The sequence below is a fragment of the Symphodus melops genome (assembly GCF_947650265.1).
Source record: "Symphodus melops genome assembly, chromosome: 10".
Taxonomy (NCBI): Eukaryota; Metazoa; Chordata; class Actinopteri; order Labriformes; family Labridae; genus Symphodus; species Symphodus melops.
The window spans coordinates 17,386,609-17,411,534 of NC_136700.1; the positions used below are offsets into that span (position 1 = coordinate 17,386,609).

Below are 24,926 nucleotides of genomic sequence, written 5' to 3' on the forward strand. Positions count from 1 at the left end.
AATGTATATTTTCAATCTATCATTGCTGACAGGATGTGTGCCTAAAGATTTAAAGACTGCTAAAGTTATCCCACTTCATAAAGCTGGGGATACCAGATAATTTAATAACTATCAACCGATTTCTATTTTATCACGTTTTTCAAACATTTTAGAAAAACTGGTACAAAGAAGAATGTTACTTCATCTATGTATAAACCATTACTCTACAGATATGGCCCTCTTACAGTTAGTTGATAAAATCTACACAGCCATAAATAACAATAAATACGCTTTGGGTATTTTTTTAGACTTATTGAAAGCCTTTGATTCTGTTGACCGCACCATTTTACTCCACACCATGCAAAAAGCGTCATATTGCATCACATGAAGAAAACTGCCAGGCAAAGAAAAACATATTTTTCTCGTCTCGGGGCAAAATGAGGGTTGGATTCACGACCATTCAACACTACTATCATGTTTCTAATGATACACAGCTTCATGCAAATGGATGAAGTATCCCTTTAAGTATCTTCATATACTGCCAGACTATGATATTAATATACTTCATATACTCATCTTTCCAACTTGCTGCCTAAATCATTTCATGAATTTTTTCATGAAATGATCAACTCGCAGGTCCATTCTCATAATACAAGACACACTGATAAACTTCATCCTCCTTTTTGTCGCACTAAACAGACTCAGTTTTCTTTTGCTTACAGAGGCTCAATACCCTGGAATTCTCATTTTAATGTAGTTAAATTATTTTCATCCCTCAATACTTTTAAATTAAGACTAAATGCTTACCTGCTAAATCAAGACTCATAATTTCTTTCCAGAATAGTTGTCTTTGGATCATTACTTCTTACATGCTTATACACTCATTTATTTAAATACAATTATTTTACATTTATACACACTCATGTTTTTATTTCTGACTTCAGTGTGTGCTATTAAAATGGCACTTTTTTTTTGGATTTCTCTTATGGTTGTTGTTGATTTATTTTCTATATTTCTTGGGGAGGTTCTTTTTTAAACCCATATTGAGTTTTTTTAACATCTCCCGCACTTCCTATTCTTGTTTTATGTTTTCTTTTTTTGTGTAACTGTCTTTCTTGATGCAAATAAATCCATCCATCCATCCATCCATTTTCTACCGCTTATCCGGGGCCGGGTCGCGGGGGCAGCAGTCTAAGCCGAGACACCCAGACTTCCCTCACCCCAGACACCTCCTCCAGCTCTTCCGGTGGGACCCCAAGGCGTTCCCAAGCCAGCCAAGAGACATAGTCTCTCCAGCGTGTCCTGGGTCTACCCCGAGGCCTCCTCCCAGAGGGACATGCCCGGAACACCTCCCTAGGGAGGCGTCCAGGGGGCATCCGGACCAGATGCCCGAACCACCTCAACTGACTCCTCTCGATGTGGAGGAGTAACGGCTCTACTCCGAGCTCCTCCCTGGTGACCGAGCTCCTCACCCTATCTCTAAGGAAGCCCATTTCGGCCGCTTGTATCCGAGATCTCGTTCTTTCGGTCATGACCCAAAGCTCATGACCATAGGTGAGGGTAGGAACGAAGATCGACCGGTAAATCGAGAGCTTCGCCTTTCGGCTTAGCTCCTTCTTCACCACGACGGACCGATACAGCGACCGCATGACTGCAGACGCCGCACCGATCCGTCTGTCGATCTCACGCTCCATCTTCCCCCCACTCGTGAACAAGACCCCGAGATACTTAAACTCCTCCACCTGGGGCAAGGACTCCCCACCGACCCGAAGGGGGCAAACCACCTTTTTCCGGTCGAGAACCATGGCCTCAGATTTAGAGGTGCTGATCCTCATCCCAGCCGCCTCACACTCGGTAGCGAACCGCCCCAGTGCGCACTGAAGGTCCGGGTTCGATGGAGCCAACAAGACCACATCATCCGCAAAAAGCAGAGACGAGATCCGGTGGTCCCCGAACCGGACCCCCTCCGGCCCCTGACTGCGCCTAGAAATTCTGTCCATAAACGTAATGAACAGAACCGGTGACAAAGGGCAGCCCTGCCGGAGGCCAACGCGCACCGGGAACAGGTCCGACTTAATACCGGCAATGCGAACCATACTCCTGCTCCGGTCGTACAAGGAGCAAAGGGCAAAAGGGCCCCGAACCCCATACTCACGGAGCACCCCCCAGAGGGCGCCTCGAGGGACACGGTCGAATGCCTTCTCCAAATCCACGAAGCACATTTTCAGACAGTAGTGGTTCCTGGACAGCATATAAGGGAGATAAATGAATTGTAAATGCAGCTTGTGCTTTATGTACCTTTGCTTCAAATCCATTCACCATCTCAGTCTTCTCACTTCTCCAGCCAAGTATACCCGTCTTATTCCTGCACAGAGATTCATCAGGCTGCTCAACATCAACATTGCCAGTTGGTGTAAATTACAGTATGTGCCTGTCCCAATACATTTGTATCATTCACCTGAGAGTAAAATCTCCTCTTTTATTTAAATCACAGGCTTGGGTTTTACCTTATAATGCTGCATGTATCAATATGAGCAAGGGCAGTTATGTTTGGCCTGGAGCAAGAATTTTTTTATTTTTTCATTTTCAGGCGTTTCAATAGAGTTATTCCATCTACACCCCCCTGTTAAAAAAAACAACTGACGACTATTTAAACGCTCGACTAAACTACCACTTATTCTCATTGGATGAATTGCCACAGTTAAAATTAAAACACTACCACAGATCAATATTTATTCTCCATGCTCCCCATCAGTCCCACTGACAAATGGTTTAAAACAATAGACTCATTATCATCCCAAATGTACTGAAAAAACAAAAAAGTTAGAATGTAACTAAAACATTACAAAACCTTGAGTGACATGGCGGACTAGAGGCACCCAACAGCGTTTGTTCCTATGACTCACAATTCAAATTTAGAACTTATACAATACAAAACCATTCACAGAACACACATCACTCAAGGCAAAATGTATAAAATGGGTTTAGCAAATGCAGACATCCATTCACAATGCAGTCAGGGTAGCACTGATGATTATCTCCACGCCACTTGGTCCTGCCAACCTGTTCACTTATTTTGGATCACAGAAACTGAAAATCTCTGGTCTGGTATGCAACAACATGGCCAGAGTGTTATGCCTTAGCACCCCTGCCATGAAGGACATGGCGCTCACATTGCTCCAGGACAAACTGGGCCTAAGCGTGGTTACCTCTTGAACATAGCTACATAATACAGCACGAGTAGCTTTATGTCATCATGAAGCATGCTCAGTTCATATACAGACAGACTTTGTAGGATTTGTATTTTAAAAGGGACGTACAGTCGAGTCTGCATCTTATTTTGAGTCAGTTGAGTCAGATTCAGCCAGAACACTCTGGATTTCTCCACATGGACGAAGTGTACCAAGCCAAAGCACACCTCACTGAAGCATGCCAGGGCCAAAGTGTACCATTCTTGAGCACGATCTGGAGTAATTATACTGGTCACGAACTGGGCACGGTTCAGACTGCCATTGTTATTACACCTTGTTTCAGTCTGCGCTTACAGTAATTCATTATTGTTATTGTTATTGTCCATCCATCCATCCATCCATTTTCTACCGCTTATCCGGGGCCTGGTCGCGGGGGCAGCAGTCTAAGCAGAGACACCCAGACTTCCCTCACCCCAGACACCTCCTCCAGCTCTTCCGGTGGGACCCCGAGGCGTTCCCAAGCCAGCCGAGAGACATAGTCTCTCCAGCGTGTCCTGGGTCTACCCCGAGGCCTCCTCCCAGAGGGACATGCCCGGAACACCTCCCTAGGGAGGCGTCCAGGGGGCATCCGGACCAGATGCCCAAACCACTGCAACTGACTCCTCTCGAGGAGTAACGGCTCTACTCCGAGCTCCTCCCTGGTGACTGAGCTCCTCACCCTATCTCTAAGGGTGCGCCCAGCAACCCTACGGAGGAAGCCCATTTCGGCCGCTTGTATCCGAGATCTCGTTCTTTCGGTCATGACCATAGGTGAGGGTAGGGACGAAGATCGACCGGTAAATCGAGAGCTTCGCCTTTCGGCTTAGCTCCTTCTTCACCACGACGGACCGATACAGCGACCGCATGACTGCAGACGCCGCACCGATCTGTCTGTCGATCTCACGCTCCATCTTCCCCCCACTCGTGAACAAGACCCCGAGATACTTAAACTCCTCCACCTGGGGCAAGGACTCCCCACCGACCCGAAGGGGGCAAGCCACCTTTTTCCGGTCGAGAACCATGGCCTCAGATTTAGAGGTGCTGATCCTCATTTCAGCCACCTCACATTCGGTAGCGAACCACCCCAGTGCGCGCTGAAGGTCCGGGTTCGATGGAGCCAACAAGACCACATCATCCGCAAAAAGCAGAGACGAGATCCTGTGGTCCCCGAACCGGACCCCCTTCGGCCCCTGGCTGCGCCTAGAAATTCTGTCCATAAAAGTGATGAACAGAACCGGTGACAAAGGGCAGCCCTGCCGGAGGCCAACACGCACTGGGAACAGGTCCGACTTACTACGGGCAATGCGAACCATACTCCTGCTCCGGTCGTACAAGGACCGGACCGCCCTTAGCAAAGTGCCCCGAACCCCATACTCACGGAGCACCCCCCACAGGGAGCCGCGAGGGACACGGTCGAATACCTTCTCCAAATCCACAAAGCACATGTGGACTGGTTGGGCAAACTCCCATGAACCCTCGAGCACCCGCTGGAGAGTGTAGAGCTGGTCCAGTGTTCCACGGCCAGGACGAAAACCGCATTGTTCCTCTTGAATCCGAGGTTCGACTAACAGCCGGAACCTCCTCTCCAGTACCCTGGAATAGACTTTCCCAGGGAGGCTGAGGAGTGTGATTCCCCGGTAGTTGGAACACACCCTCCGGTCCCCCTTCTTGAAAAGAGGGACCACCACCCCGGTTTGCCAGTCCAGAGGCACTGTCCCCAACCTCCACGCGATGTTACAGAGGCATGTCAACCATGACAGCCCCTGCACATCCAGAGACTTCAGATACTCAGGGCGAATCTCATCCACCCCTGGTGCCTTGCCACCAAGGAGCTTGCCAACTACCTTGGTGACTTCGGCTTGGGTGATGGACGAATCCACCTCTGAGCACTCAGCCTCTGCTTCCTCAGTGGAAGACGTGAAGGTGGGATTGAGGAGATCCTCGAAGTATTCCTTCCACCGTCCGACTACATCCCCAGTTGAGGTCAGCAGCTCCCCACCTCCACTGTAAACAGTGTTGGTGAAGCACTGCTTCCCCCTCCTGAGGCGACGGACGGTTTGCCAGAATTTCCTCGAGGCCGACCGAAAGTCCTCCTCCATGACCTCCCCGAACTCCTCCCAGGCCCGAGTTTTTGCCTCCACGACCGCCCGGGCTGCGGAACGCCTGGCCTGCCGGTACCCGTCAGCTGCCTCAGGAGTCCTATGCGCTAGCAACGCCCGATAGGACTCCTTCTTCAGCTTGACGGCCTCCCTTACTTCCGGTGTCCACCACCGGGTTCGGGGATTGCCGCCACGACAGGCACCAGAGACCCTGCGACCACAGCTCAGAGCAGCTGCTTTGACAATGGAGGTGGAGAACATGGTCCACTCGGACTCAATGCACCCAGCCTTCCCCCGGGATCTGTGAAAAGCTCGTCCGGAGGTGGGAGTTGAAGACCTCGCTAACAGAGGGTTCAGCCAGACGTTCCCAGCAGACCCTCACTACACGTTTGGGCCTGCTGAATCTGACCGGCTTCCTCCCCTGCCAGCGCATCCAACTCACCACCAGGTGGTGATCAGTTGACAGCTCAGCCCCTCTCTTCAACCGAGTGTCCGAGACACACGGCCGGAGGTCAGATGACACGACCACAAAGTCTATCATTGACCTCCAGCCTAGGGAGTCCTGGTGCCACGTGCACTTATGAACATCCCTGTGCTCGAACATGGTGTTTGTTATAGACAGACTGTGACTAGCACAGAAGTCCAATAACAGAACACCACTCTGGTTCAGATCAGGGAGGCCGTTCCTCCCAATCACCCCACTCCAGATCTCACTGTCGCTGCCCATGTGAGCATTGAAGTCCCCCAGTAGAACAATGGAGTCCCCAGTCGGAGCACTGTCCAGCACCCCTCCCAGGGACTCCAAGAAGGCCGGGTACTCCACACTGCCGTTCGGGCCGTAGGCCGAAACGACTGTTAGAGACCTGTCCCCTACCCGAAGGCGTAGGGACACGACCCTCTCGTTCACCGGGGTGAACTCCAACACCTGGCGGCTGAGCTGTGGGGCTATGAGCAAGCCCACACCAGCCCGCCGCCTCTCACCGCGGGCAACTCCAGAGAAGTAGAGTCCAGCCCCTCTCAAGGAGCTGGGTTCCAGAGCCCAAGCAGTGCGTGGAGGTGAGCCCGACTATATCTAGCCGGTACCTCTCAACCTCCTGCACAAGCTCAGGCTCCTTCCCCCCCAGTGAGGTGACGTTCCACGTCGTTCCAAACGCCGGCGGGGGCCTCGGGCCTCGGGTCCCGAGGCCCCCGCCGTCGACTGCCGCCCGATCCACACTGCACCCGACCCCTACGGCTTCCTCTGTGGATGGTGGGTCCACAGGAGGACGGGCCCGCGTCGTCCTTTCGGGCTGAACCCGGCCGGGTCCCACGGGCAAAGTCCCGGCCACCAGGCGCTCTCCTGCGGGCCCCAACCCCAGGCCTGGCTCCAGGGTTGGGCCCCGGCTCTGCCATGCCGGGCGACGTCACGGTCCTATTTATGTTTTTCTTCATAGGGGTTTTATGAACTGCATTTAGTCTGACTCGTCGCCTAGGACCTGTTTGCCTTGGGTGACCCTGCTGGGGCCTCAAAGCCCCCGACAACATAGCTCCTAGGGTCATTCGAGTGCTCAAACTCCCCCACCACGATAAGGTAGCAGTTCAGGGGGGAGTAATGCAAATAAATAAAATAAAAAATTAAATAAATAAAAGTTAAATATGAGTGTCACAGCAAAGGTGTCACAGCAAAGGGTCTGGATACTTATGACCATGTGATACTTCAGTTTTTCTTTTTTTAATAAATTTGCAAAAATGTCTACATTTCTGTTTTTTTCTGTCAAGATGGGGTTCTGAGTGTACATTGATGAGACTTTTTAGATTTTAGCAAATGGCTGCAATGAAACAAAAATGAAAAGTGTAAAGGGGTCTGAATACTTTCCGTACCCACTGTATGTACAGTACTAACTTTACCTCTCGTTTCCCATATACCAATTGTAGGGAAACGAAACTGTATAATTGTTGAAGCCTAGCTAATCCTGTAAGTATTTAAAACAAAGGGACTGTCTGATAAATGAGTGGCAAACAGCAGGAATTGGTTGTACATGCTTTTCTCTTGCCCTACTTGATTTTTGGCAATTCTAGCTGCTCTCCTTAATGTTCTATGTACATACATTTTAAATGACGCCTAATTGATCTGCTCTGTTCTACACTTGCTCTCTTTCTCTGATCTTCTCTATCTCTCTCATTTGTAGTTCTTCAAGAGGCTGTAAGTACCAGAGATCCAGAGTTAGTGCGTCTTGTACTTCGTTACCGTGACTATCAGAGGACAGCCAAGAGGCTAGCGGGTATACCTATTCTACTGGAGAAACTGCGCCAGGTAGGATTTCACTCCCTTATTCTACTAAAAACTTCAGTGCACTTTAAAAAACATGATTTGTAGACCTTTTTAAAGTCTCTGGACCATAGTCTCGAGTTTTTGTTTAAAGTTGGGTGGTTAGTAAAGATGCAATCATTTGAACTGTAGATGAAGCTTTTACATTTTTCTTGATTTTGTAAGTGTAATTATTACAATTTTCACTCTTTAGCAAGAGTAAATTAAATAAACTAAATAAAAGTGATAGCCAAGCTACAATACTGACAAGGGAGCATTTTGATTCAGAAGGTCAAATAAAATGAAAAAAAAAAATAGTAGGAGAGGTGCTTTCTTCACAAAATTCTCCTTATGTATTTTGTCTTGTGCTATCTGATAAACGCACACACAATAATGCTGCGTTCCAGTTAAACTGGGAAGTGGGAAATTCCAAATGCCCAGTCGGAAGTGTAAACTGGAACGCCCCCCTAAAGTGGTTTACTAGTTGGAAAGTTGGAGGAACTCTGAGTAGCCCAGTTAGAATCCAACATGGCGGCTACGTGTATCAATCATATGTTGAAGCTATAACAACAGTGTTTAATTTGCCTCATGCTCCTCTTTTTGTGTGATTAAATCAATCACGCTGAATGTATCGTGCAAGTTCTCTCTGTGGACATTCCTGTGGACAAGATTACATAATTTACATAAGCAAAACTACATTCCTACATCCTTCCTCAGCATTCTTTTGTATCTCCATCCATCAGTTATTATTCTACTTCAAAACATAAAAAATAGCAAATCTTCCCATATTTGGACAACATATGAAGCAGAAACACTGCATTTGTTTAATCTTCCTTTTCTTTTTCTCACTTTACTATTTTCCTCTATATGTTTATCCGCCTTTGAAGCGATCACCATCTCCCCAACTTGCTTTTTCTTCCTTTCTCTCTCTCTCTCTCTCTCTCTTTTTTAATGTTTCTGTCATTTGTCTGAACCGCATCAATGTCTTTCTCCATCCTCTATCGCTTTCTGACCAGGCTCAAGACTTTTATGTGGAGATGAAATGGGAGTTCACCAGCTGGGGTGAGTCTAGGCTCTGTGTCATCCCTCTCAGTAAATCAGACTAAGCAGTCAGTACTAATTATGTTATCATCTCCCTCGGGATTGAAGAGTTCTGATTCTTTCTACTGTACTGGACACTAAAGCTCACACATTTCCTGCCTAGCATCCTGTATGTCTAGTTTTATTGTTAGACAGTTTCGAATTTCACCCACAGTGCTTTTACAGAACCACAAGTGAATTGCAGTGTAAGTGTGTAAACTGGATTTGTGACTAATTGTTTAAATGTGTCTCTATAATAATGCTGATATATGAAAGCACTTAACTATAGGACTGCCAACATTAATTCAATGAATTATATCCAAATCCATTAGAAATGGCACAGTTTGATTCACTGTCTTTTTTGTCCTTAGTGCCACTCGTGTCTCGTATCTGCCCCAGTGACACCTACAGAGTTTGGAAGAGTGGTCAGTGTCTCCGTGTTGACACCACCTTGATGGGCTTTGAACAAATGACCTGGCAGAGAGGAAACAGAAGCTTTATTTTCAGAGGACAAGGTCATTTTTTTAAAACTATACCAACAGTGTGTGAACCTGTGTATGAGTGGTTAGGTTTTATTTATTTATTCATCAAGCACTTTTACTCATGGTAAGTATCTAATACAATAGTGCAAAAGAAAAAGACCATATTATATTGTGTCTAAATTATACACTGCTCGAAAAAATAAAGGGAACACTAAAATAACACATCCCAGATCTGAATGAGTGAAGTATTCTTATTAAATACTTTGTTCTTTACATAGTTGAATGTGCTGACAACAAAATCACAAAAAAAAAAGATCAATGGAAATCAAATTTGTGTGGCCTCCATGTGCCTGTATGACCTCCCTACAACGCCTGGGCATGCGCCTGACGAGGTGGCGGATGGTGTCCTGAGGGATCTCCTCCTAGACCTGAACTAAAGCATCCGCCAACTCCTGGACAGTCTGTGGTGCATTGTGGCGTTGGTGGATGGAGCGAGACATGATGTCCCAGATGTGCTCAATTGGATTCAGGTCGGGCCAGTCCATGCCATCAAAGCCTTCATCTTGCAGGAACTGCTGACACACTCCAGCCACATGAGGTCGAGCATTGTCTTGCATTAGGAGCAATCCAAGGCCAACCGTACCAGCATTTGGTCTCACAAGGGGTCTCCCGACTCTGTCACGTCTGTCATATGTGCTCAATGTGAACCTGCTTACATCTGTGAAGAGCACAGGGCGCCAGTAGTGCATTTGCCCATCTTGGTGTTCTCTGGCAAATGCCAAACGTCTTGCTCGGTGTTGGGCTGTAAGCACAACCCCCACCTGTGGACGTCAGGCCCTCATACCACTCTCATGGAGTCTGTTTCTGACCGTTTGAGCAGACACATGCACATTCGTGGCCTGCTGGATGTCATTTTGCAGGGCTCTGGCAGTGCTCCTCCTGGAGGAGGAACTCCTTGCATAAAGGCAGAGGTAGCGGTCCTGCTGCTGGGTTGTTGCCCTCCTACGGCCTCCCCCACGTCTCTTGATGTACTGGCCTGTCTCCTGGTAGCGCCTCCATGCTCTGTACACTACACTGACAGACACAGCAAACCTTCCTGCCACAGCTCGCATTGATGTGCCATCCTGGATGAGCTGCACTACCTGAGCCACTTGTGTCGGTTGTAGACTCCACTTCCTAAGTGGACAATTTGATTTCACAGAGGTGTGATTGACTTGGAATTACGTTGTGTTATTTAAGTGCTCCCTTTTTTTTGAGCAGTGTATATAAATCATTAGATAAGTAGGGATATAAAAGTAATCTTTTTTTTTTTTGACAATCGTGAAATGAGACTAACTTTCCATGAAACCAAAACCTATTTTTACGCTAGGTGTGTATGTGTGTACACATATCCTTATGTATATATATATATATATATATATATATATACACACACACACACACACACACACACACACACACACACACACACACACACACAAACAAATTACTTACTCAATGATGCACCTCTAATCAACACGTCAGCATGTCCAGCAGCTCCAGTCCAGCTCAGCAAACTAAATGTGAGCATGGCCTGCTACAGGCTTCTTAATTGCACTCAGGTGTGGCCTGATATGCTAAGCTGAGGGCCTTAAAGTGGTAGTGCTATCTGCAACACTGACATTGCACTTATTTTTTTCCTTCCCATCTCTCACCCTCTTGCCATTTAGATTCGAATGCTGAAGTGATGGAAGTCGACCATGACAGGCAGCTGGTGTACTGTGAGACCCTATGTATCTCGTCTCTAGCAGCACTCTCACCTGGCCGATTGAATGGCGGTGCTTGCAACAACGTAGCTGGTCTGGGTCTTCTGGGGGCCATACAACCCAGTGACGAGCAGGTAGCAGGAAGGTTGTCGGCGCCTGTGGTGGCCACTCAGCTGGACACCCGCAACATTGCGTTCGAGAGGTTAGATTGGATAACAATATTCACAATGTATGAGTTATTCTAAGTTATAGATACAAATAAGCACAATCAGAGTGAAACGTGTAAGAAGTTTGCTTCAAGAATTGTAAGGTACTCTGAATTGAATGTGAATCAGGGCACCTGTGGTGTATGTGCAGACATTTTTCAATCACTACTGCAGTCAAACACATTGAAATTAGGGATGGAAAACGAATAAAAATATACGTGTCCCTTCTAGAAGAACTTCTGTGAAGAGTTGATAGTGTTACGCTAAACGTTTAATTTCTTACACTTTTTCTATGTAGCTGTATCAAATACTACAACCTTTTGCAGAGTAACACAAATTATTATTATATCTATTCCCAAGTTGATGTCAAAACTTATTGAAATGGGAAGCGGATTTGGACTGTTTTGTTTTCATTTTGACTTCTGACCGCTCAAAGTGGTTTTACCCTACATGTTACATTCACCAATTCTAATATATCTACACAATGATGGCAGAGGCTGCTTACCAGTACTGTTCAATTCACACACAAACTGGCTCCATCACACTCACAGTCTGGCACAGAGTGGACTCTATTTGTGGTCAGGCCAACAGCTGAAAAAAACTGGGATACATACAGCAAGCTTTGGGATGAAATGCCCTTGTTCCCACAGAAACAAGTACTTTATGTATCCATGATTTAATTTCTATAAAAATAAGTTGTCTATATTATCTAGACAGACTCATTACAATAACTCCACCAAATTAGAAAAAAATCATGTAAATATAAAACACAAATGTAACAGACAGAGGGGAAGTGTGTGTGTGAGAAGGTGTTAGGACTGGTGTGAAAAACCCCACATACAAACACTATAGCAGTGTATTGCCCAAGATCACTAAAGGTTCGGATTTACTAAGATCCCAAGTTAGGAGTACAACATTTTGTGTTCACTCCAACGAAATGCACTTTTTGGTTGGTGTGCACCGATGATCAATTAAAAAAAAAAAGTGTGAATAACAGATGCAAAGCTTGTGGAGGTAGTAGTATCTACAGCTTTTTGGGTGTTTTACCAGTTTATGCCATTGAGATTTTAAATAATAACAATAACAATACTTTTCAACTCCCACCTCCGGACAAGCTTTTCACAGATCCTGGGGGAGGCTGGGGACATTGAGTCCGAGTGGACCATGTTCTCCACCTCCATTGTCAAAGCAGCTGCTCTGAACTGTGGTCGCAGGGTCTCTGGTGCCTGTCGTGGCGGCAATCCCCGAACCCGGTGGTGGACACCGGAAGTAAGGGAGGCCGTCAAGCTGAAGAAGGAGTCCTATCAGGCGTTGCTAGCGCATAGGACTCCTGAGGCAGCTGACGGGTACCGGCAGGCCAGGCGTTCCGCAGCCCGGGCGGTCGTGGAGGCAAAAACTCGGGCCTGGGAGGAGTTCGGGGAGGCCATGGAGGAGGACTTTCGGTCGGCCTCGAGGAAATTCTGGCAAACCGTCCGTCGCCTCAGGAGGGGGAAGCAGTGCTTCACCAACACTGTTTACAGTGGAGGTGGGGAGCTGCTGACCTCAACTGGGGATGTAGTCGGACGGTGGAAGGAATATTTCGAGGATCTCCTCAATCCCAACTTCACGTCTTCCACTGAGGAAGCAAAGGCTGAGTGCTCAGAGGTGGATTCGTCCATCACCCAAGCCGAAGTCACCGAGGTAGTTGGCAAGCTCCTTGGTGGCAAGGCACCAGAGGTGGATGAGATTCGCCCTGAGTATCTGAAGTCTCTGGATGTGCAGGGGCTGTCATGGTTGACACGCCTCTGTAACATCGCGTGGAGGTTGGGGACAGTGCCTCTGGACTGGCAAACCGGGGTGGTGGTCCCTCTTTTCAAGAAGGGGGACCGGAGGGTGTGTTCCAACTACCGGGGAATCACACTCCTCAGCCTCCCTGGGAAAGTCTATTCCAGGGTACTGGAGAGGAGGTTCCGGCTGTTAGTCGAACCTCGGATTCAAGAGGAACAATGCGGTTTTCGTCCTGGCCGTGGAACACTGGACCAGCTCTACACTCTCCAGCGGGTGCTCGAGGGTTCATGGGAGTTTGCCCAACCAGTCCACATGTGCTTTGTGGATTTGGAGAAGGTATTCGACCGTGTCCCTCGCGGCTCCCTGTGGGGGGTGCTCCGTGAGTATGGGGTTCGGGGCACTTTGCTAAGGGCGGTCCGGTCCTTGTACGACCGGAGCAGGAGTATGGTTCGCATTGCCCGTAGTAAGTCGGACCTGTTCCCAGTGCGTGTTGGCCTCCGGCAGGGCTGCCCTTTGTCACCGGTTCTGTTCATCACTTTTATGGACAGAATTTCTAGGCGCAGCCAGGGGCCGAAGGGGGTCCGGTTCGGGGACCACAGGATCTCGTCTCTGCTTTTTGCGGATGATGTGGTCTTGTTGGCTCCATCGAACCCGGACCTTCAGCGCGCACTGGGGTGGTTCGCTACCGAATGTGAGGTGGCTGAAATGAGGATCAGCACCTCTAAATCTGAGGCCATGGTTCTCGACCGGAAAAAGGTGGCTTGCCCCCTTCGGGTCGGTGGGGAGTCCTTGCCCCAGGTGGAGGAGTTTAAGTATCTCGGGGTCTTGTTCACGAGTGGGGGGAAGATGGAGCGTGAGATCGACAGACAGATCGGTGCGGCGTCTGCAGTCATGCGGTCGCTGTATCGGTCCGTCGTGGTGGAGAAGGAGCTAAGCCGAAAGGCGAAGCTCTCGATTTACCGGTCGATCTTCGTCCCTACCCTCACCTATGGTCATGACCGAAAGAACGAGATCTCGGATACAAGCGGCCGAAATGGGCTTCCTCCGTAGGGTTGCTGGGCGCACCCTTAGAGATAGGGTGAGGAGCTCAGTCACCAGGGAGGAGCTCGGAGTAGAGCCGTTACTCCTCGAGAGGAGTCAGTTGCAGTGGTTTGGGCATCTGGTCCGGATGCCCCCTGGACGCCTCCCTAGGGAGGTGTTCCGGGCATGTCCCTCTGGGAGGAGGCCTCGGGGTAGACCCAGGACACGCTGGAGAGACTATGTCTCTCGGCTGGCTTGGGAACGCCTCGGGGTCCCACCGGAAGAGCTGGAGGAGGTGTCTGGGGTGAGGGAAGTCTGGGTGTCTCTGCTTAGACTGCTGCCCCCGCGACCAGGCCCCGGATAAGCGGTAGAAAATGGATGGATGGATGGATGGACAATAACAATAACAATAATGAATTACTGTAAGCGCAGACTGAAACAAGGTGTAATAACAATGGCAGTCTGAACCGTGCCCAGTTCGTGACCAGTATAATTACTCCAGATCGTGCTCAAGAATGGTACACTTTGGCCCTGGCATGCTTCAGTGAGGTGTGCTTTGGCTTGGTACACTTCGTCCATGTGGAGAAATCCAGAGTGTTCTGGCTGAATCTGACTCAACTGACTCAAAATAAGATGCAGACTCGACTGTACGTCCCTTTTAAAATACAAATCCTACAAAGTCTGTCTGTATATGAACTGAGCATGCTTCATGATGACATAAAGCTACTCGTGCTGTATTATGTAGCTATGTTCAAGAGGTAACCACGCTTAGGCCCAGTTTGTCCTGGAGCAATGTGAGCGCCATGTCCTTCATGGCAGGGGTGCTAAGGCATAACACTCTGGCCATGTTGTTGCATACCAGACCAGAGATTTTCAGTTTCTGTGATCCAAAATAAGTGAACAGGTTGGCAGGACCAAGTGGCGTGGAGATAATCATCAGTGCTACCCTGACTGCATTGTGAATGGATGTCTGCATTTGCTAAACCCATTTTATACATTTTGCCTTGAGTGATGTGTGTTCTGTGAATGGTTTTGTATTGTATAAGTTCTAAATTTGAATTGTGAGTCATAGGAACAAACGCTGTTGGGTGCCTCTAGTCCGCCATGTCACTCAAGGTTTTGTAATGTTTTAGTTACATTCTAACTTTTTTGTTTTTTCAGTACATTTGGGATGATAATGAGTCTATTGTTTTAAACCATTTGTCAGTGGGACTGATGGGGAGCATGGAGAATAAATATTGATCTGTGGTAGTGTTTTAATTTTAACTGTGGCAATTCATCCAATGAGAATAAGTGGTAGTTTAGTCGAGCGTTTAAATAGTCGTCAGTTTTTTTTTTTAACAGGGGGGTGTAGATGGAATAACTCTATTGAAACGCCTGAAAATGAAAAAATAAAACAATTCTTGCTCCAGGCCAAACATAACTGCCCTTGCTCATATTGATACATGCAGCATTATAAAGTAAAACCCAAGCCTGTGATTTAAATAAAAGAGGAGATTTTACTCTCAGGTGAATGATACAAATGTATTGGGACAGGCACATACTGTAATTTACACCAACTGGCAATGTTGATGTTGAGCAGCCTGATGAATCTCTGTGCAGGAATAAGACGGGTATACTTGGCTGGAGAAGTGAGAAGACTGAGATGGTGAATGGATTTGAAGCAAAGGTACATAAAGCACAAGCTGCATTTACAATTCATTTATCTCCCTTATATGCTGTCCAGGAACCACTACTGTCTGAAAACGATGTCACATAAACTTTTTTCAACTTTACCTGTTAATTCCAGACTAAATAACTCCTAAAATTGCTTTTAAAAAGGTCCCCTAAAGGAGGTTTTGCTTTTGGATTTTTTTTGGAGGAAGACAATACTCATTTTTAATACTAGTTTACCTTTTAGACACAACTGTTAGCAGGATGCGTATCAGTCAGGTATTGTATCTATTTAGGTAGCATCAGATTAATATGCCTATTCGTAATTGTTTATATTTGTTAATGTTGAATGCAGACAGGGGCGGAACTCTGTATATGCCTTATTTGGCTTTGTTCCCCTCCTTGCATTCCTCTGTATGTGCTAAATAAATAAATCAAATCAAAATCTGAAATATGAGGGTGAAACTTTGTTTTAGTAGTGTTCACATTCCTATTATGGATTTCTGTTTCAAGTGCACATAAACAATTTGTTGAGAAAGCTCAAGTTATTTATATACACTATTATTATGTCTCTGTAATTATAAGCAACTGCAGGCCAACATGACAGCTGTTCTCCCCATTGACTTTACACAGTCTGACAAGGTTCTAAATAAAACTAAATTGAAGCACATCTGTATAGGAAATGAGAAATAATGGCAAATAGGCTACATTGTTGATCTGGCTAATGCTAATAATGCAAACGGAACAAAGTAAATTGTCTTTTTTTTCCAGGTGTATGCAGCATCTAATTTGGAACTTATCACCAGAACTAGAACTGACCATCTCTCAGATCAGAACAAGAACAAGACGAAGGGTAAGTCAGTTTTTTATACACTGCTCAAAAAAATAAAGGGAACACTTCAATAACATAATGTGATTCCAAGTCAATCACACTTCTGTGAAATCAAACTGTCCACGTCGGAAACAACGCCTGACTGACGATCAATTTCACATGGAGTCTACAAACGACACAAGTGGCTCTGGTAGTGCAGCTCATCCAGGAGCATCAATGCGAGCTGTGGCAGGAAGGTTTACTGTGTCCGTCAGCGTAGTGTCCAGAGCATGGAGGCGCTACCAGGAGACAGGCCAGTACATCAGGAGCTGCTGCAACATCCTCCAGAATGACCGGTTTGGTGGTGGGTCAGTAATGATGTGGGGTGGCATTTCTTTGGGGGGCTGCACAGCCCTCCATGTGCTCGCTAGAGGTAGCCTGACTGCCATTAGGTACTGAGATGAGATCCTTAGACCCCTTGTGAGACCATATGCTGGTACGGTTGGCCCTGGATTCCTCCTAATGCAAGACAATGCTAGACCTCATGTGGCTGGAGTGTGCAAGATGAAGGCATTGATGCTATGGACTTGCCCGACCGTTCCCCAGACCTGAATTTAATTGAGCACATCTGGGACATCATGTCTCGCTCCATCCACCAACGCCACAATGCACCACAGACTGTCCAAGAGTTGGCAGATGCTTTAGTTCAGGTCTGGTAGGAGATTCCTCAGGAGATCATCCACCACCTCATCAGGAGCATGCCCAGGCGTTGTAGGGAGGTCATACAGGCATGTGTAGGCCACACACTACTGAGCCTCATTTTGACTTGTTTTAAGGACACTACATCAAAGTTAGTTCTGCCTGTAGTGTGTTTTCCACTTTAATTTTGAGTGTTACTCCAAATCTATACCTCCATTGGTTAATGAATTTGATTTCCATTGATCATTTTTTTGTGATTTTGTTGTCAGCATAAGAATACTTGACTCGTTCAGATCTAGGATGTGTTATTTTAGTGTTCCCTTTATATTTTTTTTGAGCAGTGTACTTTGGAGCCAGAGATGTGTTACATCTTAGGCTTTACTGTGCTCTTTATGCAAGTGTTATCACCCCTTTGTCAGCTTAATTTCCACATGATCCCGTCTGTGCACTTTAAACCCTAGCACAAGTGCATCTACTGTACATTTCTGATACATTTAACTTAGACTTAATTCATATGAAGGTTCCATCTTGTAACCTGTAACATTCTCATTTAGACCTCATCCGATTTTCTAGTTTAGCATTTCATAAAAAAAAATCAAGATAAAAAGGCTTGTATCTTTGAGAAGGTGGAAAGACTCCACTGCAGAACTTTCTTGGGATTGCTGAGCAACACATGGGGCCAAGCAATGGGGTAAGTGTACAATTTTCCACATGATACCTCAGGTGTACTAAAAATAAACATAGCCATTGAGTTTGAAGTAGTGAACTATCAGACACATTCCCAATATATATATTTATATATATTTACTGCCTACAGGCCCTGGTAACCCAGATGTCCTGTCCTGCTGTGACCAACCCTGCAGCACTCACAGCTGAGGAATACTTCAACCCCGGCATATTACCAACTCAGAGGGACATTGGCCACCCATGCCAGCTGACCACCAAGACCCAGAGGTGATTACAGTACAAAAAAACAGGAAACCATTACTTTAGTTACCCTTCAAACTCCTTGCCAAGTGTCAAAACTCAATGGAGGGACTCCTGCAGGGTCTCCTGAATAAATTGAAGCATTTGGTTTAAATATTACTCAATTTACTTTTTCAGTCCAGAATCTAAAACCTTCAAACCAATTGCTATTCCTTCATCCTTTAACTGTCAATTGGCTTTTTATTTTCAGGAGTCCATTTAATTTTTCTTTGACACTTGGTACTCTGCAGAAAAGGGGACATCATGAGAATGAAATGTTTGAGGTTATGAGTTACCTCTTGATTCTCTGGTCCTTATTAAACAGGATCTAAATATATGCTTGTTGATGTTCACTCTTACCTGATGTTATTCATATATTTGTATTTATTTGGCGAAATAACGATATACATGAATTTTGCATCAATGGCTTTAGTACTAATATGGTCTTTTCTAATATGGTGTTCTCTTGTTTCCAGGTTTAAAGCCAAGCTTTGGTTGTGTGAGTCCCATCCTTTGTCTCTGGCAGAACAAGTGGTGCCCATCATCGATCTCATGGCCATCTCAAATGCCCTGTTTGCTAAACTGCGTGACTTCATCACTCTGCGCTTACCACCTGGCTTCCCTGTCAAGATCGGTGAGAGCAGAACTACAGTAGTGAGATTGATAGGAGGAAGGGAGGGAAGTTAAGGGTATGGCTGGCTTAAAAAAATGGAGCAAGGTTTTACATTTAATAAAAATACTAAAAATTAAAACAGGGAGCAAGCTAGAAAAAATTACAGGAAGGACTTCAAATGTTAATAAGAAAAACTCCTGGTTAACTGTTTGTTTTTATTTAATTCAGAGATCCCTCTCTACCACATCCTGAATGCTAGGATCACATTCAGTAACCTGAACGGCTGCGAGGAGGGGACAGGGGTCCGTGCTGACAATGAATCTGTGGTGGAGGGTGATGGACAGAGAGAGACCGTGAGGACAGACACCCCTTCTCCAGGAAGTGACTCCTCCAGTGTTTCAAGTTCCAGCTCCACCAGTAAGACGATGACAGCATAGGCTCTGTTAGTTTCTGTCAAATTACGGTGTCAAGAATCAATGAGAAAATTGAGACATTAAGTGATTTTCAATAGATACTGTATGTATTCAAAATCTGGCAATGTCTTAAGCCCTAGAGAGAGCTGATTATGAATCTCTGGGCCCCAATTCAGTTCACAGACAGTACAGTTTTATGACAAACTCATAAGCAGGGTGTATCACCTATGCTGGATATGCTTTGTTCTGGTTACCAATTAGTCTTTCTTTCATGATCACTTGAGAAGTTCACTTTAAATTTGCAGCAATGCAGAGAGGAGACAACATTGCCAATGTGAAGTTCACCAATCCTCAAATCCCTGATGTTATCTTTATCAGTCTTTGTTCATAGTAAATCTAAAAAAAATACATTGACTAGTAGTTCAGTTGCAAAATATTTTTCCCAAAAATTGTATGGAGTGGAGATGCCTCAAATAGTTTTAATCTGGATTTGTCTTCTTTTGACTCAGAAAGTATTGTTGGGCTTTTCCTTTCTTGTTTCTCTCAAGCCTGGTTCACACGGCAGGATAATTACGCCGATTTTCTCCCCTTCCGATAATCTTAAGGACGCCCCGATCATCAAAAGATAATCTTATAAAATCATCCTGCCGTGTGTGGTGTGTTAAGACTGCTCTCGTCTGGTCGGAAGAATGTCGTGACCGCTCCGATCTCAAATCGGGGATATTCAACATGTTGGATTGTTTTTGGCCTGATCTCTCATCATGTGTGGTGTTCCCCGAGGAGAAAACGAGCACGAGCCTGTTTAATGTGATGCATAGCCAATCAGAAAGCGAGGTGACGTAGTAGCGAAAACACCGGGAGCAAAACAACAACTACTCACCTCCATATCAACATTTGGCAAGTACAGATCATGCTCCCGTTGTCTCCGCTCCTTTGACTGACGCCTCTTTTTAAAACGTGTTTTTCACATAAAAACAGCACAAACGATCCCTATTACATCTTCTTCGTCCGTTTGTTGACTCTGGAATCACGTTTGATCTCAAGAGGTTTTGCGAGATTTCCCGTCTGATTGTGGGATGTTCGCGAGTGAAATCGGTTCGTGTGTGGTGTGTTGATGTTGCCGTGTGGCCGCACACCACACACTGTACGACCGAAACTGTAAAACCTCCGATTATTTATCGCCATGTGTGTGGTCTCTAAAGTTTGGGAAATCGGCCGATAATTTTAAAATCCTGCAGTGTGAACCAGCCTTCAGATTAGTATAATTTCCTTCACTGACGGATATTGCATCTCTTGCCCTTTATGTTTCCCTGATGTGCTACAGTGTCATGTCGTGGCGGAGAGATTCCCCAATGTGTGTTTGAGCCCCCACCTGGATACACCATGCTGGGTGGCAAACAGAGAGACAGCATGAGGGATGATGCGGAAGACCTTCTCCAATTTGCAATACAGCAGAGTCTGCTGGAGGCTGGCTCCGAATATGATCAGGTGGGCAAGTGAGAGGGGAGAATTGGTATTTTCCTGAATGTAATTGTTTCTACTTTTTTTAATCAGCAAGAAGAAATGTAGCTTTTAAACTCTTTAATTGAGAGCTACAAACACACAGGCCTGAATTTCACACACAAATGTGCACCGCAGGACCTTGGGAAATGTATTGATTTTGCCTGTAACTCTGTCATCAAGAGATGCAAGGCTGCAGTTAAGGATCTATGCTGCAGTTTTTACAACCTTCTTCAGCAGCAGTATGTTTTCCTAAGAAGTCGTGCAATCGCTTTATACAGTAGTGAAGCAGTTGTTAATGGACCTTACTCCTGACCCTGTTCTATCAACAGCATCTACTACAATGATACAATGATAAATGTCCTGTGGTTCAGTGGTGGAGTCGGTCATCTCTCAACCACAGAGTAACCATAGGTTCCTGCAGCCATATGGCCAATGTGTCTTTGGGCAAGACACCTAACCCCAAGTTGCTCCCACTGCTTGGTCTGCAGCTTACAAATGTGATATGACTGTGATAAGCTCAAACTCAGTCTTTACATAGCGTCTTATCCGTAATAGCTCCATCAGTAGTAGTATTAATAATTTATATTCAGATAGCACATAATTCATTATCGAGCCAGCTGACTGACTGTCCCTGTGCTGTGACATAAGCATACATAAACATGAAGGAAGATTCTGTTTAATGAGATGCTTTCTCTTCATCTGTCCATTATTCTGTTTCCAAATCCACTTCCTGTGCAATTTTTTGCAGGTGACCATCTGGGAGGCACTGACCAATAGCAAGCCAGGAACGATCCCACTCTCCTGTGACCCAAGTCGTCTAGAGAGGTAAAATGTTCATGTCTTTTATCGTGTGTAAGTTTCTTTTCTGTCATTTCTTCCTCCTTGCTCTGTAAATTATGGCCATACCAAATGTCATTTCTTCCTTCCAAAACAAACAATTGTTCACAAACAATTGTTCACTCAAGAAAGGCAGACTTGAATTGAAGAAAGTTGTTTTTGAAAGGTGTGATTTTGTAGAGGAAGGATGGTGAAAGGCAAGACGTGTTGCATGCTGGATGGCGAGAATGAGAAACAAAGCAGGTAGCACTCAAACGAACAGGTATGCAGTAAGAAGAAGACCAATCAAGCATTAAGATGCTGCATTTATTGTATGATCTCTTTACCAGAAGATGTTGAAAGACAAACTATTCATCAGTTTGAAACATGAACACTGGCAGAAAGGAATTTTAACCCCTGGTAACCACAACATGTTTTATAGCCTCAGTAAATGATTTTAAAATATTCATTATATAATACTATGAACACAAAACTTTTTTGTGAAAATATTCCACTGCAATCCTGACTGATAATTAAATCCAGGAAGACTTATGGCAAGTATTTACACTTGTGATCTTCTTTTGTTAACTCCCCTCCCAATCCTCATTGAAGGACCCCCCAGCACAAGCCATGTCCCCAATCCAGTCTCTCCTCCACCCCTTCCAAGAAGAAGCCCACCAACTGCTGCTATGACGAGCAGCTTCGCATCGCCATGGAAATCTCAGCTCGGGAACAGGAAGAAGCGGAGTTTCGGCGGCGCCAAGAGGAGGAGGAGTTAGAACGTATCCTTAAGCTGTCACTCATGGAGAAATGATCTGCCAGTGAAGGGTCTGAAGGGAGGGGTCTGGACCAAATACGCATAGGACAAAAAGAGGCTACTTTTAACTAAAAGCACACTGGACATAAATGCCAAAATCTTCTTTCAATTATTTTTTTCAGATCAATCTCCTTTCTCTCCTATCAACTTAGCCAGACCCTTTCCATGAAGCCATACTGTGATGGGGGTGTCCTGTCTCAGACAGCCTGAGACGCAAGTTTCCTCTTTCTTGTGCTACATGGTACTTTTTTGACCAATGCCAGTTTACAAGCAACAATAAACCCAATACAACAAGTTAAATGGAATATCTCTATGATGACCAATGTCCGTCTGTTTGAAGGATGTGTGTGTGTGTGTGTGTGTGTGTGTGTGTGTGTGTGTGTGTGTGTTTCAAAACCAGCTCTAAAAAAGGGGGGTCAAAGGTCACCCTCTGACCTGAAAATACACTAAAATGCTAACACTTTTTTATTTCAATCAATGGCAATTCAGGACCAGTTGTGTGGAGGATACATAAAACCTTCTTGTTTAGCCTAGTTGAAGGTCAACAATCACTCTACATTTCTAAGTTTTTTAATTGAAAAAATGACTGGTACATTTACTTTTTTTTTTTTTGCACAAAATCCAGATGTACTGTATTTAGCTTGTGGGTGGATCACGTATATGACTGTTAATGGCTGTAGATGTGGAGTCTGAGCACAAATTAACTCAGGCCAGTTAACCTGACTTTAGACTGCAGGAGCACATATGTGAAGAAGACTGTATTCTAAATAAACTGTATGTGAATGTGATTGCATTTGTGGCAGGCCTGTATGTTATACAAACGATGAAGTTACATGAAAATGCCAGTAAATGGAGTAGAACTGTAATGACAGTTTTTCTGTATATTGTGACATTACACGGTCAGATAATTTCTGTACTTATGTGGCATCACGCTTAAATACTGTACAATATTTCAGCATGGTTTTCACAATTTTGAGTTCATTTTTGTCATATTGAGTGCAGAGACCTGCAATATAAGAGCATGTCTCTGCAGGTGAATGTAACCTGGAAGATGCACTGTTGAGCTGTATTTTTATTTTTTTGGTTTTATTGTACCATGATCTGTCAGTTGGTATCCCAACATAAAATCCACAAATTACAACCAATATAGGGAGCTTTCAGAATTTATTGACTGAATATGAAAATATTATTCAGATACTGACTTTATAAAAATGAACAATTTGAATATTGCCGGGCTCAAAGGTCATATTTGTTTTAATGACTGAAAAGGACAGCTTGTGTTTTTATTTTTTATGTTTGCAAACAAACGTAAAAAGGTAATCTTTTATTATCGGCACAAATTGAAAACTCATTGTGTCCCTGTCTGTCCCCTCTGCAAATCATAAAGATAGCCTGATTGCAAAGATAAAAAAAAAAAAAAACTTTTTTTACTTTTTTAAAAAAAAAATTTGCTGCAGAGATGTTTTCATGGTGTACGCTAAGTAAGTTTAGAGTCAAATTAAGAACATTTTTTGAAGCAGCAATATATGAAAACGTTATTTTTAATTGCAAACTTTCAAATGTTTTGAATTACTTTTCCCAAACCGTGTTGCTTTTTGCAATAAATAAGCTTTGTTGCCTGCCAAACGGGATGGTGAAAAACCAATCAATTTTTCGCAAGATTTAAAAAGTTGTATGGGTATTGAGCCAATGGGAAAGAAAGAGAGAACTGATCTGTGAATGGCTGCATGTACCTCCAATCATTTTTCCTGTGCCATGGATCTGTGTCTCAATATGATAGTTTTTTTTTGCTAGTTAATGTAAAACCAACAAAATCATCCAACAACTTAGCTATTACTGGGATTTGGTTATGTGTTGGACAGAGGAAAAAACTGAAAAGGAAATTAACTGAAAATGAAATGAGAATTTGCAGCTGCACCCTCTCAACTGCACTCAGTAAGCCTAACATTATTTATAACATCTGACTAGCCTGTGTGAAATGAATTTTTAAAGACACAAAACAAGCTGTCTGCCCATCTGTCAAAGGCACACAGAATCTAAAAGCATTATTTAAGTTATATAAATGCCAATTTCAGCAGCCTTGCTGACGAAATTAGACCCTTGCCTCAACCCTCTCTTTTCTGCTCTTAAGATTTTATTCCTCACCATTTCTGTGTAATTTTGGAACACATTGTTTAAGGACTTTGTTGAAACCATATGGCTGATCTGTGTCAGTGGATATAATTGGTGGATGCATCTTGGCCTCCCTCTTTATTAACCTCGACCAGCATCATCTTTGCTGGTTATACACTCAACCACAAAAATCACTGAGCCACATCTTTGTAGTTTTTGTCATAAAATTACTGTCCCAGTCAATGATGTGATCTGAGCTGTGTCTCAGTGGGGGCTCTGATGGCCTACATCTCAGTCTTTAATTACCCTCATGAAACAGCTGGTAAAATGTTTGACTGAAATAAGCTGTTGTAAGCACCGATGGAGTTAATTTACCCTGAGAAACAGGATTGTTCTGTTTAAGGGACAAAGAATTTAAGTAGAATGCATTTCTATCAGTAAGGGTTTCACTGTTTAGAATAGAACCTCTGTGATTTCACACTTTCAGTAGATTGTACGTTCTCTTCCGTCTGTAACATGTTAAAGGCTGTAGTACTCTGTTTGTACAGCAGATGGAAGTAGAGTTAATGTATATTTTACATTAAATTTGTAACTCCTATCTTGTTACCAAATAGGTGTGAAGGCAATG

At 44.8% G+C, this 24,926-nt stretch overlaps 1 protein-coding gene across 1 annotated transcript in view; it reads left to right on the forward strand.

Annotated features, from left to right (window-relative positions):
* Positions 1 to 24,843, forward strand: part of ankrd13b (ankyrin repeat domain 13B) — a 47,539-nt gene extending 22,696 nt beyond the window's left edge. Inside the window, exons 3-15 of the mRNA XM_079354693.1 lie at positions 7,477 to 7,601; positions 8,612 to 8,657; positions 9,047 to 9,190; positions 10,867 to 11,104; positions 15,498 to 15,564; positions 16,320 to 16,401; positions 17,685 to 17,749; positions 17,876 to 18,012; positions 18,501 to 18,658; positions 18,866 to 19,054; positions 20,375 to 20,538; positions 21,302 to 21,378; positions 21,982 to 24,843. Of these exons, the coding sequence (XP_079210819.1) occupies positions 7,477 to 7,601; positions 8,612 to 8,657; positions 9,047 to 9,190; positions 10,867 to 11,104; positions 15,498 to 15,564; positions 16,320 to 16,401; positions 17,685 to 17,749; positions 17,876 to 18,012; positions 18,501 to 18,658; positions 18,866 to 19,054; positions 20,375 to 20,538; positions 21,302 to 21,378; positions 21,982 to 22,183 (1,694 nt within the window). The 3' untranslated portion in view covers positions 22,184 to 24,843. The remainder of the gene's footprint in view (positions 1 to 7,476; positions 7,602 to 8,611; positions 8,658 to 9,046; positions 9,191 to 10,866; positions 11,105 to 15,497; positions 15,565 to 16,319; positions 16,402 to 17,684; positions 17,750 to 17,875; positions 18,013 to 18,500; positions 18,659 to 18,865; positions 19,055 to 20,374; positions 20,539 to 21,301; positions 21,379 to 21,981) is intronic.
* The last annotated feature ends 83 nt before the right edge of the window (positions 24,844 to 24,926 follow it).